The 13,874-nt window shown below is 34.7% G+C and overlaps 1 protein-coding gene across 1 annotated transcript; it reads right to left on the bottom strand.

Moving 5' to 3' along the window:
• Positions 1-704: 704 nt before the first annotated feature.
• Positions 705-6,003, bottom strand: LOC113703147 (uncharacterized). The gene is made up of 7 exons (XM_027224421.2): positions 5,259-6,003; positions 4,812-4,914; positions 4,097-4,623; positions 3,854-3,947; positions 2,877-3,742; positions 1,287-1,391; positions 705-1,190 (listed from the first exon to the last, which is right to left on the bottom strand). Exons 1-7 carry the CDS (start codon positions 5,904-5,906, stop codon positions 1,107-1,109), a joined length of 2,427 nt encoding a protein of 808 aa, XP_027080222.1. The 5' UTR covers positions 5,907-6,003; the 3' UTR covers positions 705-1,106.
• Positions 6,004-13,874: the final 7,871 nt, after the last annotated feature.

Raw genomic sequence — 13,874 nt, forward strand, 5'->3', positions numbered from 1 at the left:
TGCTTCACAGCTTAAACTATGAACCTTTAGCTTTCACACACTGTTTTCCTCTGAAATTCTAAGTCAACGGAAAGGGTTCAAGAAGGAAAAAGTGAAAGAAGCTTTTTCTTTTCGCTTTTGTTCAAGTAGCGAAAAGCCAAAGAAGCCTCGCTCCCTCAGTATGAACTATGTATTCCACTAAATAATTATTTCGCAGTTCGCTTATATTGAGTCTCACATATGGTTCTTGTTTCCAACAAAAGCTTTTGAGTGTTTGCCCTTTCAAAGATTATTCATTTTCTACAAAATTCGAAATTTCTCTACTAACCCCCTCGTGAGTTCTCTCTTCATTTCCTTTAACAAGTGACAACTTTCTTCCATGTGTTTTGGCCTTTGTGATTCACTTTCTCTTAAACTTCTTAATATCGTTTAATTGAACTATGCATGAACAGTTGCATAAATTTAATTTGCAACTAAAAGTGGGACAGGTTAGGTTGGTTTTAGTTCAATCATTGATGACAAATTTTACTAAAAGACCAATTCTTTGCTTGTTTGATCAATTTAACTGATCAGTAAAATGAGGAAGGAAGCAGGGGAGAGTTAGCCAGGCAGGGCAAGTGCGATTTGTTAATCACAGAAATGAAACTAGAAGACAAATCTACAACGCATCTCCGTAGAAATTGCATGTTTACACGAACTGAAGCATAGATGTTAATTAACAGAAAGAAGCCGAAAGAAATCTTGACATGTTTATGAAGTTTTTTGTCCTTAAGAATGTCAAAATTCTTAAATGAAAGCCAGGTGTAATCTTTCCTAAATAGATAGGCAAAAAAAAAAAAAAAATTTACCCTGTACATACAAATGTATAAAAAGTATGCTGCACTTCGCCTTACCATCATTTAACACTAAAAATCCTGTGTCCAACGCATAATTACTGAAACAAGTTAAGGTGTGTAACTACAATAAGACCTGTCTCTGCAGCCAAAGCTGCCACTGAGTGCTAAGATACTAACAGTCTGCCAGAAGATGCACCACTCTATCTTGCTTCAGCATTCTGCAGGCAGCTAGCATGTATATGAACTTTTGAGCTTCTAAAATCACTCTCTTTTTGCTCTCCATTTGGGTGATTAGGGTCTTGCTGAAAGGTCCCTGCTTGGAATAGACTTTTCTTCAATACATCTGGAAAATGTCACCCCCGGGGGCTGCAGGGGCTGGGACATCACAGCACGTAAGAAAGTATTCAGTAATAAATGATTATACAAGTTGAGTAAATAAAGAAGCATTAGCAAACAGTAATTGCCACTTACTGTGATTCTGCAATGCACATTCAGATCATCAATCATTTGGCCAAGGCGTTGTTTGGCCTGTTGCTCTGTTTTCAATGCTTTTTGACACGCTTCTCTCACCAGAAGCTGAAACCATGAATTATAAAAACGATCAGATGCTTGGACATCTACAGCTTTTCCCAATATAAAATGGGGACAAGTTCATTTTGTCATATTAGAGAGAAAAGAGTCAAGACAGTGCATAACATAATAGTTAGGCTTACACAACCATATCAGCATTGGAGCTCATCAATGCATAAAACATAGACTGATACTGATTGAAACTCTTTTCCCGATTTTCTTGAAAAGTCAAAGTAGCTCAAGTATTGATACTAATTTAAAGCATAAAAGCAACATGCATGATTTATGTTTCAGATTTAGTGTCAGATGGCTGGTAAGTAGTCACACTGGTGGTGAACCCAACAAAGAGAAGATCATACTGAATGCATGTTTAAAGTACAGATCCAGTGTTAAACATCTTCACTGGAAGTCAAGTAAATCCACCAGATTGTAACTTGAGAAGTACAAGAATTCATGTTTTTAGCTATATAAACCCTATGTCAGGAAATATTAGATGTATGTTCCAACAGTGAATACCAGGTAAGTTTACATGATCCGTATAGCATGAAGTCTCAACTTTCTTTATGGATCTCATATGATTAAGTATGATCAGGACATATTTTTTAGAGCATATTTTAACACAGGACTCCCCACTGTTAGATTGAGGAGCATCTGAAATAAATATTCACGGATCCACCTGAGCAAACATTGTCTTCTAAGGGTGCTTACTGCATGGGACAATCACTGAATTTTACATGAAGATGAAAAAGAGTTACGAGCAAAAGACAAGCATCTGAGCATAGAACTAGGTTTAATTTTAGAAGATGGGAAAAGATGCCCTTGTTGGATAGAGTTCAGCAACCATGCACCCTAATAACTAAAAAAGCAGGACGATGCAGTAGAAGATGCATCAATATGCTCCTTTATGCAAAATGGTCCTGATGACAACCTTGTCAGGTCTACTAGGTTTGTGTATCAGTAATTCAAAGTGAGTTCCTTGGGCAAATTCAACTAGTAGGGCATCAAACTGGCAAAGATAAAAAGTTAAAATAATCTAGTGAGAAATCTAGCTGCAGACTTGCAGATTATTTAAAAACTAGTGTGTTGAGAAATTATGAAAAGAATCACTACACTTCAGCCCCAAATTTTCTCAGATTAAGTTAAAGCTATGAGTACAGAATTGCTTTCAATCTAAACACCAAGACAGCATATAGACAAGGTTCTGAGCAATCTGCATGTTCCTCACCCGTCATGAAAGATAAGACAAAGGACTTTGAAATGAAAGAGCATTGGATTTCAGCTGGACACAGTGTTATGCATTTCACTCGAATGAGAATGCGAAAGAGAACAAGATTGAGTCGGGCAACTCTTTCAGTACAGAAAGCCAGAGATCCAAAAGAATGCACCAAAGATGATGCAAACAGTTAGGAGATCGACTCTGACTAGCACAAAGACTAAACAAGAAGGGCAAAACTTGCATGAGAGGTATATTATTAATATGTGCGGTTATACCTTATTGAAGGGGAAGGCACCAAGTTTGCTGCCATCAACTGCAGATGTTTCCAACAAATTTCGAAGCTCAGCTAATTCGTCAATCAAACCCAGAGCTACTTCTTCAGCATCAAGCATTTGATTTCTTGAGAATTCAAAAGCTCTTTTGGCATGCAGGCGAAAGGCAGCACAGTTCAGACAATTGCACAGCCCTCTGCATCCTCTTGGATTTCTCTTTAATATTCCTTTTATAGAACTATCAGTTCCTTGAAAGGAAAAAACTCCAACTCCTGATGAGTATTGGTCCAAAGAGAGAGATCTGATATTGGCACCTTTACTGTTGTTATTATCCAGGCCCTTAACCAGGCTGTTTTTTCCAATATCAACTTGTTCATGCTGCGAGAACTCCAGTAGGGATCCTTTAGGCAAAGAGTCATCCTTAATGGCGGAGCATGATGTCTCTGTTAAACAGTTAGTTTCACCATCACAAACTCTGAAATCAGCTGTAGGGAGTACTACTTCCAAATCTCTGGGATTATTCAATTGACCATGTGTACAAGTTGAAGAACTTTCCACCTGCAAACAATTCAGCATATCACATTGAGAGATATTCTCAGAAGATGCAGGGTTAGACTTCCCATTAGAACTGCAGGAACAGGAGAAGGGAGTTGACAAATCTGGGCAGACGTCATCAGATGAACCATCAATGGAATGGACCTTGACAGCAATTGGACAACATGGTTCATCATTTTTAGCTTCTTTCTCCTGGAATATGTCAACTTCATTCTTATTCAAGAAGGCATCCTTATTTGAAGAAGCCAATAGTGGTGAATGCTGATCATTCTCCATCTTCCGTATATTAGGAGATTGATCAATGTTGGTAGAACCTACAAGAAGAAATTGGTATAATAAAGATTAGTTTGTGAAAGCCTCTGCATGCTGATTTGAGATTTAGTTGCTCCGAAAAAGAGAAAAGATAAGAGATATCATTGATTTACTGTTGGCAACATCCATCAGAAAGGGCAATAATCTTCTGTAGCTGAAGGAGCTTGAAGTTTTGAATATTTTCGACCGAGAACATGGATTAAGAATCTGTGCAGTGTCAAGACATCTTAATTAGCAAATTCAACCACTTCGAGAATCTCAGATCATATTTCTGGAACATTGCAAGGTGCTAAAATATTGATCTTCGACTTTCAATTACATTAAGCATATGAACCAAGAATGGAGAAACTGCTTACCATTTTAGTCATTGACATGGTGTTATTTCTTCTAGGACTCCTATGCAAATTCTCATGCAAGAATGTTTGATTGCTGTACATACTTCCATTTGCTGGATGCCCAAGGATGTGATTCCCAGTCTTCAAATTGTTAATTTCTCCATTTGCCCTATCATCATGATCATGAATCTCGCTCAAAATGGTGGCATCAGGCGGTGTTGTCTGTACACAATCTTCGATCGATTTATCACCTCTAGCTAAACCATTTTCATTAGCAATCCCCTCTACAAATGAGCTGACATTTTCTTCAGTTTGAAGCAACTTCTTGTTGGGATCATTCGGATCCTGCTCCCTTACATGAAGGTTGTTTTTGACATTCTCAATATCTCTTTTCTCCAACAATTTATTATCATCAATATGTTGACCAACATCCTTGGTTTTAGCATTCTCAGTATCCATCAGAGCTGATGACACAGTATAATCTACATTACTCAGGTTTTGAACTTGGCAAGAAAAATCTTTGTCAACAATTTCAATTCTTGAAGTACCTATAAACAAAATACAGAGAATGTTAACAATGATGTCTATCAATTCTTTTTTTTTTCCACTAATTCTACTTTTGATCCATATCATCTACTACATGACCAAGAAAAAGAAACCTCTCTTCTGATACATTTGCAACTACTTGTCCATAAAAGAAAAAAGTAAGGACTGCTCAAAGGGGGAAGAACTTAACCAGAATCATCCTTCGCCATGTCCATTAGAAATGGTAGCAATCTTCTATAGCTGAAAGAGCTTGGAGACTTGAAAACCTTCCTTCGAGACAAGGAATTGAGTATCTATACAAGAAATTCCACATCAAATTCTACCATTAGCCCAGAAAACACAAAAAAGGACAACAAAAAGAAAGCAAAATAATACCAAAATTAAGACTAATAGTAATTGGGCATCATCTACTAAAGGATCTATGGCTATTGGAGATAAGTAACCAAGCAATAGAATTGCAGTAAAAAATTAACAAATAATCTCATTCTCTCTTCCATTTAGTCCATCTAATTCCAAGGCACAAAAATTGCAAAATTTAAGCTCCCATTGAGTGTTCATATAAACCATTTTCCTTACAAAGATCAATTAAAACAATTATACAAAAACAGAATATAGAAAAACTAAACAAATTTATTACCATTCCAGAGTTAGAAACTTTGTTGAACCCATTTTTCTCCTTGACAGGTGAGGTTATCTTGCTCAAATCCACCTCATCCTCCTTACTGTCAGGCCCATGACTTTCCGTTCCCGGTTCAGGATCCCTTGAACCCGGATTAACACTTTCTTTATTCTCATTCCTCCCTTCCTTTTGGTTAGCCACACCAAAGCCTGCCCAGGAGCCCAAATCTGGATCCAAACCCTTTACCCCCAACTCAAGATCTCCAAAATTCTTCAACACTTTAGAGGACCCATTACAATTCTCTTCCCCAAAATCAAATCCCACCCGACAAGTACCGTTCTCCCCTTCAACAACTGCAGTAGTGGGTGAGAACACTCTTCGGGCCCGGGCCCGAAGATCCTTAATGGACAAGTCCAATGCAGCTTCATTTTCTACTATCTCGTAGTGGACCCTTTTGGGTTTCTTGAGAGGAGAAATTTGCAGCAATTTCTGGTGATAAATTGACTTATCAGAGGTAGTATCGGTCCAGGTCCGGCCGGAGCGGTTTTGGTGGAAATGAACTTGAGATTTGCTGCGAGTGAATCTGCCCATGAAGGGGTTTGAAGACGTTTTCAATGAGTAGTATTGCTTCCGTTTTCGGGGACGAATCTGCAATGATTTCTCCATGGCTGCTGAAAGAACGATTGATCGAAGCTGAGGGAGGAGAGGGCTGAAAGAATAGTGGTTTTTGTTTGGCGGGAAGATGCCAGGGATGGGGATGGGATTTGGCGGGAAGTTTAGTAGTGGATGAAGCTATTGGCGGGAGATTTTCTTGGTGGCCGTTAAATATATATATATAATGATAATAAAATGCTTATTGGTATGATGATTTGTTATTAAATAAATGCAAGTGAAGATTGCAAGATTTTTTTTTGATATATAGATGCATATGATTTATTAGATGTAATGCAGAAATTTAAAAAAAAAAGGCGGGCTATTATAATTATTTTTCTTGTTTTAATACATGGTGAGTGAGATGCAATTTCAACTAGTAGGAGTAATAGGCAATGTTTTGAAACTTGGACCGGTGGGTGAATTGGTAAAGTGTCCAGGTCAAGATTCAACTGGTTTAATCCTAGTTCATTGATTTTTTTTAATTTTAAAAAATAAGAAATAACAAATAAGTAGAAAATATGTAGAATCAACACAAAAACCATAAATTTTGTAATATCTTCTAGAGAAGATTTACTAATCTAGTACCTTCTAATTCATCCACCAAATAAAAGAAAAAGTATTTCATAAAAAAATTAAGGAATCAACAAAATTATGAACAAATTTGTCCAATATCTTAAATTAAACAAGGAAGAGTTTAATTTTCTTAACTCAATAACAAATCTAATAGGATTTGTAATATCATATTTGTATATTAGATTTGTAAAATTAATGGAAAAAATCATGAATATGAAAAGAAATGATGGATGAGGAAAAGGAAAACAAGTGTGTCTAGTTATCTATTGAACTCAACTTCATCATTATCTTCACCACCAATAATGTAAAAGAAATGAAAAAAATAGAAGGGGGCCAAAAAAAAAAGGGAGATGAGTGAGATTGGAGTATGGCTCTCAGAGATGAGATTCTTGGAAGAGGAAGAATTAAGGTTTTTTAAGTTTTTAGTTGGATTTAAGGCTGCATACAACTAGACCGAGCTCCAGTCGAACATCAGTGGATCGTTATCATAAGCGAGTCAAGTTCGAAATTGATATTTTCGCAAGCTCGATAGCTTGACGAGCCGTTTGATTAGCTCGAGTGCATATGAAATTACATAATTGCCTCTCTATCAATTACAATTTACAATAATTCCGATTTCCTAAATACAATTTCGAGTTGACTTTGACCTGCTTGTGATCTAGAAAATCGAACACAACACGAGTTGACAATTCGAATTGCTCACGAATTGAGCTTCAACTCGCAAGTCTTGTTGACTCGAGTTTGAACCTGCCTTTTCCTTAGTCGAGTTCAGATTGAACTCCAATTTCTTGACTTGTCGAACTCAGGTTCGAACTTGAGCCCACACATAAACAAGTTGATTTAGACTCTATAAGTTCAAAATTTGACTCAATTCGATTTGTTTACAACTTTAGTTGGATTAGTCATTTTGTTTTTAAATTGGGTAACTAAGATTTTTTTTTTTTTTTATTGAGAGAAATATTGGCCCATCAAGTTAACTAATCAACTTAGTTGTACTAGATGACTATTAGCTATAGTTGTTTGGCTTTGACAAAGCCCAAAAGCTTACAAAAATTGAGCAACCCACAAAAAAGTCCAAGTCAAAATTCAAAAACGAGACTTGACCAATTTTAACTGATTCATTTCGGTTTAGCGGTTTTGACCGTCTCTAATTGGTTTTTTTAACTTTCTAGGTTTCTCTTAGAACCGGACCGGTACCACGGCCAGTCCAATTGATTGAATCGATGGTTTGATTCGATTCTAAAAACACTGGTTGTAGGTTGTTGTAAATGAATTGAATTAAAATGATTAACTTTTTGAACTTAGGTGTTTGCCTCGATTTAACATTTGAATGGCTCAAGTCTGATTCGAGAGCTCAAAAATTTATTTAATTTTACAAATTTTTAGTATAATTTTATCAATAATGCACATATAATATCTACACTATAAAATAATAAATGTATAAATTATTGAAAAATATTAAGCAAAAATATAAAAATATAGTCAAACCTTGTCAGCCTTAACAAACTAAATATATACAAATTCATATTTGATTGATATTTTAATCAAATATCAACTCTTGTTTGAAGCAAGGTTTTGAAACCTAGACTGTTTAGTGAACCAAAAATCTTATTGGATCAAGGGTTATTGGTTCAACTGTTAGGCCAACTGTAATCGACCCGTTATTGACCCATGATGTTATAAATATGTCATAAATGATTAATATGTTATTTTTATTATTATATAGATCATTACAAACGAAAAAAGGACTAACTCTCATAAAACATGATATTTTATAATATTAAAAATAAAAAAGCTTACAAATTTATGAATAAAAATTGAAAAGTTTATACAAAAATTAAGCTACAATATATATAGTAGAATTGCAATAATGTTTTTTTAGATAGAAATATAAAATTTAGGAAAAAATTTTGAAGTTTTAAATAATTTAGAACTAAACTATAATTTTTAGAAGGTGAAATACCACAATAATATATATTGCCAAAATTTAGGGTGGCTTTGTAATCTAAACAAAACAAAAGGATTAGATGAAAAATATAAGAAAAGTAGCTAGGAGCTGCACAACGTGTATCAAGAGTGGGCCTTGCTTCTTTAATTGAAATCAAGATCCAAACGATTTAGTGAAAATTGTCCCGATTTGTTGGTTCACTGATTCAACTGGACGGTGCAGCTAGTTCTTTCAAAATAAAGTAGTTTTTTGACTAATTGGTTTCAGCCTAAACTTAGCCCAAAAAACTATCCGGTCGACGGTTTGATTGAGCGATCCGGGCTAGATTTTCAAAATATCGGTTTGAAGTCGAACTCGAGTTCATTAAAAATTGAAGTCAAACAAACCTTTAATAAATCGAGTTCAAACTATTCATTAAGGATTTTATTAGTTTACAACCCTACTTAGTTGTATTTTAGTAGTTTGATAAGATAGTTTTTAGTGGGTAACCTATTCACTAGCATCTTGCTTATAAAAAGCGACTCGCAAGTACTTAATTGGCTTTATATACATGCATCGGTTATTCTTTTTTATTTTTTTGAAAAACATATGCATCGATTATTCAAAAACAAGTTAGATCTCAACTATTCTTTGTTAATTTAGTTTCAATACTTTTGTTGTGAATAAATTTCTATATGTATAAAATGGATTAATCTTTCCTATACACTGTCAGTATTAGATGAATAACAAGTATGTAACGTTTGAATTTGAAATTCAACCTTTGCACATATGTCATGAATCCAACGTTGATAGTATATAAACTGTCAATATATATATATATATATAAGATTTACTCCTATAAAATTACCTTTTTGTTGCAAATATGCTTGTAAAACTATACATAATATGTCTTACAAGGTTAGTTTTAAACACATTCATGATGCTTGCAAAAATGTAGTCGAACTAGTTTAGGATTTCAAGTTGCCTAGATCCTAACTCCTTCGAACTAGGGTACTACGAATTTGTTCTAGTTTGTTCCAAGTTTGCACAAACTAATTATAGAGAAAAATTAGGTTTGAAATAATCAAACTAGCACAGACTCTGCATGAAGGTCCTAGTATAATACACTCGTTACGTCTCGCAAACGTACACTTCAGATTTTTACTTTCGTCATCTACCTCTCTTCCTCTTTTGTTTGTCTTTCAAGTAAAAGCATAGCAAGAAAAGAAAAAGATTTTGGAAAACTTGCATGTATTATAACTCAGGATTTCTATATTATGTTGAGTTGTCATTGTAGATATAAGATGTTAGCCAGATACTAGTGCAAATCAACAAGAGACTCAACATAATTTTCTGAATAAATTTACGGTGGACTGTGATGTAATACCACCTAAAAATTGGATAGATAAATATTAAAATCTTAAATTTGGGGAAAAAGTATTGGGGAGAGGTTCTGACTCAGGAAATTTGATGCCAAATTGTTCCTCCAACAAGTCCAAATTAAGAAAATTTACTGGACTATTAGGGAAGCTACCAAATAGTCCTTTGCTAGGGGTGTAATGTGCAATTAGTATCTTATTGTATAGAGTAGAGGTGAGCATCGAATTCGAAGTCGATAATTCAGTAGCTTGAAATCGGTAATTTTTGATAAATGGTTCTGGGAAAATTTGACCTAATTCGCATTCGAAATAGGAATTATCGAATTCAAATCCAATCTGATTTCAATTCAAAAAACGGACATTTTTCGATTTAACCGAATTTCAGAAAAGAAATTCTTTGGAACATTTTTTATCAGCAAATAGCAATACTATTACACTAACTGAGCCATAAACAATGAAACAAACATGAACTTGTAATGAGTACTGATATTCTGCAATCTATAACACACATAATAGTTGGATCACTGATCTACAAACTACAAACTAATGAAACTAAAATTCACACTCCACAATCCATAAAAGTATAAATTTGTCGAAATTAACTTGTCTAGAAATAAAATTCATGAAACAACAATCCACAATCATAAATCAATCCAGAAATCATAACTCAATAGAAATAAAAGTCGAAATTAACTTGTCTAGAAATCATAAACTACAATCCACACTCCAGAATTAAAACCCAATTGTCTAGAAACTGCAACTTGCCAGAAGAGTTGGTTCAACTCTCAAAACGCAAACTTCAGCAACTTTGCAAGAACAAACAAAATTCATGAAGTATCATAAAGGCAATTATTAGAAATAAAGAAATACTTTAAATTCTGCAATAAAAATTTTGATAGCTTACCAGATTCGAAGGCTTTAAGCTCTTCCAGATTTTTTTCTATGTTTAATTCTATCTTGGAGGACCAAAACCAATCTTGAGCACATGTTAATCCTTGTACAATTCTAGGAGTCAAAGAACTCCTAAATGTATCAAGAACATGACCTTCAGTACTAAAAACAAATTCAGAGGCCACGGTAGAAATTGGGACTGCCAACACATCACGAGCAACTTTGGAGAGAATTGGGAATCTAAGGCTATTGGCCATCCACCATAACAAGATATCAAATCTCTCATCATCTTCGTCACACTCCTCATTCAAATATTTCTTTAATTCAGATTTTGCATCCCTACTTCCAAGTTCCGCTTTTCTCTTCTTAAACTCCAACTTGTACCTATTAGTGATTGTTTTAAAGGCATATCCATGAAATATAGTATTACATCCTTTGAGAATCGCTTGAAAGTGAAGAAGCATGAGAGGCAGAATGTGAGACAGGTGTGTTGAGCATCTTGTATTCATTAAACAACTCAAACATTGCATCTTTTGCAAGGTCAGCTAGTGTTGTACCATTGGAGTCACTATAAATTTGGCAAACCACAAATTTAAGGTATTCAAGTTTAGTTCGAGGATCAAGAATGGAGGAATAAAAATCAGCATATTCATCTTTTCGATCCTTCCCCAATACTTATCATATTTCTCCTTCATTGATATTGCCTTTGAACTCATCATTATCACTTGCTGTCATTTCAATTAAAGTGCCATGAATGTGACTAATATCAGTGAAAAAAATTATTTGAAATCAAATATTTGGAACCGGAAACCTTTACAGTTAGCTGATAAAAGTTTTTCAAAAAAATTACCAAGAATCTAACATTTGTCCAATCAGATTTTGTTGGTAGATTTTCTAACTCTTGAAGCATATAAGGATCCTGCTCCTCAAACCCCCCAAAAGCTTGCTCAAACCTTTGAGCTGTGTCTAGCATTAGATATGTAGAATTCCACCTAGTAGAGACATCTAAAATGGGCAATCTTTTGCATTCAATTTTTTCAATTTCAACACACTCCTTGAATTTTTCTCAATATAGAAGGTGATTGTCTAACATATCTAACTGCTGCCCTGATACAATCAACTGAATTCCCAAGTTTTTTGATGCCATCATTAACAATTAGATTCACCATATGAGTTACACATTGCACATGAGTCCATTTCCCCCCTAACACAGCTTTTCCCCAATTTTGAAGTTTTCCTCGTAAATACTGGATAGCTAAATCATTGTAACTTGCATTGTCAACTGTAACAATTAGGATATCATCAACTCCCCATTCTAATATACATTTTTCTATGGCCTTACCAATTTCATTTCCCTTGTGACTAGCAATAGGACAGAAATTTAGGATTTTTTTTTCAGTTTCCAATCATTATCTATGAAATGGGCAGTGAGACACATATAATTTATCCTTTGAATGGATGTCCAGGAATCTGTGGTTAGACAAATTCTGCTACTGTTATTCTTCAAGAGATGTTTCAACTTAAATTTTTCATCTAAATACAGCTAATAACAATCTCTAGAAATAGTCCATCTCGAAGGAATTCTAAATGATGGACAGGCAGTCTGCATCATATATTGAAAACCTCTTCCCTTTACATGTTTAAATGGCAACTCATCAACAATTACCATATAAGCTATGCTTTTTCTAATGACTTCCGCATCAAATTTTCAACTTATAAGTGCCCCTTTAACCCCTCCCTCTAAGGTTTTAGTTTCACCCAAACACAATGTAGCTTGACCAGTTTGCTTATTTTTAGGATTTAGAGGACATTTAGCTACATGAGTATTAAGGGGAGTCGTACCATTACTTTTGGGATCCGCAACTATGTCCTTCTTACAGTACTTGCAGATTGCATGATGAACTCTATTCACATGCTTTACATGAAAATGATCCCAAGTTTTGAAGCTCTTATTGTACTCTCCTCTTTTATTGACAAAACCAAATTCTTCACAGCTTCGTGTAGTAGGACTAGGAGGAAGAGTTCCAGATGATCCTTCTTGTTCCAGCTTCTCGTGACTTGGATTACTCTCACCATCGGTAGACATAGTTTCAGTTTTTTTTTTTTGTAAATCTGAGCAAGAAAATTATACAATTTAGTGCAACAATCAATTATCAATAAATATAAATTCAATTAGACAATGAAATAAGAGCATAGAACTAATCAACTTAGTCAAGAGCAGAATCTGTTAGCTCTCATGAAAATATAGAATTGTGCTTTTAATCTCAGGATGGAACAAGTAAAGCAATACTATGCTAAACCAATACTAAATCAATATAGATTTGTCATCACTGGACAGTAGAAATACTAATTACTATGCTGATAGACAACCAACAATAGAAAAAAAAAACTTGACAACACAATAATGACAGCAATCATCCCCTGGCACTTGGAAATCATTTTGCTTGTTTGCACAGAAGTAAAAATCACTTCTTTAGTACTAATGACGCTGGAGAACAATAATGTGGCATCTGATTAGTGTCAATTATCATCTTGCCAATAAGACGCTAGATCCATCATTACCTTATTTTCTACTTATATTCACTAAGTCCATCAATTTAAGTCCATATGCACACGCTAGAAAATCCAGTGTGTCAATATATTAAGAATCATTTCCTTTCATTCTAAAGCAATACTAAAGCAATATAGAATTGTCATCACTGGACAGTAGAAATGCTAATTACTATGCTGACAGACAATCGGCAGTAGAAAAAAAAACACTTTTTGTGTTTGTGCGTGAGTCAATGGCAACAAAATTCTTTCAGTTTCACCCAAAATTACACATGCTTCAAAGCATGTTTAACATATTTGTCTTTCTTCATGGAGCAAGAGAAAAAGAACCATTAGAACGGTATCTATGAACGTTTTTCATGTCTCTTCCACGACTTTCATAAACATGCAATGTAGGATCAATGGCAACAAAATTTTGTGTTTGTGCGTAAGTCAATAGCATCAAAATTCTTTCAGTTTCACCCAAAATTACACATGCTTCAAATCAATTAAATTTCGAAATTAGGGCAACTGATTAATCTATAAAGTAAAGCACTAAACTTACCTTCAGCATTAGTGAACCGTGGTCCTGGTGATGGTGGAGGCTCTGTCAGCAATGGTAATCAGTGGTGTAGAGAGAGACAGGTGTGGTGAGTGAGTTAGTGAGTATGAAGAGAACTA

Source organism: Coffea arabica, unplaced genomic scaffold (genome assembly GCF_036785885.1).
Source record: "Coffea arabica cultivar ET-39 unplaced genomic scaffold, Coffea Arabica ET-39 HiFi ptg000059l, whole genome shotgun sequence".
Classification (NCBI taxonomy): Eukaryota; Viridiplantae; Streptophyta; class Magnoliopsida; order Gentianales; family Rubiaceae; genus Coffea; species Coffea arabica.

Excerpts from the sequence above, each read along its gene's own strand:
- LOC113703147 (XM_027224421.2), bottom strand. The coding sequence starts at position 5,906 with ATGGAGAAATCATTGCAGATTCGTCCCCGAAAACGGAAGCAATACTAC. Across the intron at positions 4,915-5,258 it reads AAGTTTCTAACTCTGGAATG|ATACTCAATTCCTTGTCTCG; the intron begins GTAATAAATTTG and ends TTTCTTGTATAG. Across the intron at positions 1,191-1,286 it reads ATGTGCATTGCAGAATCACA|CCCCTGCAGCCCCCGGGGGT; the intron begins GTAAGTGGCAAT and ends GTGATGTCCCAG.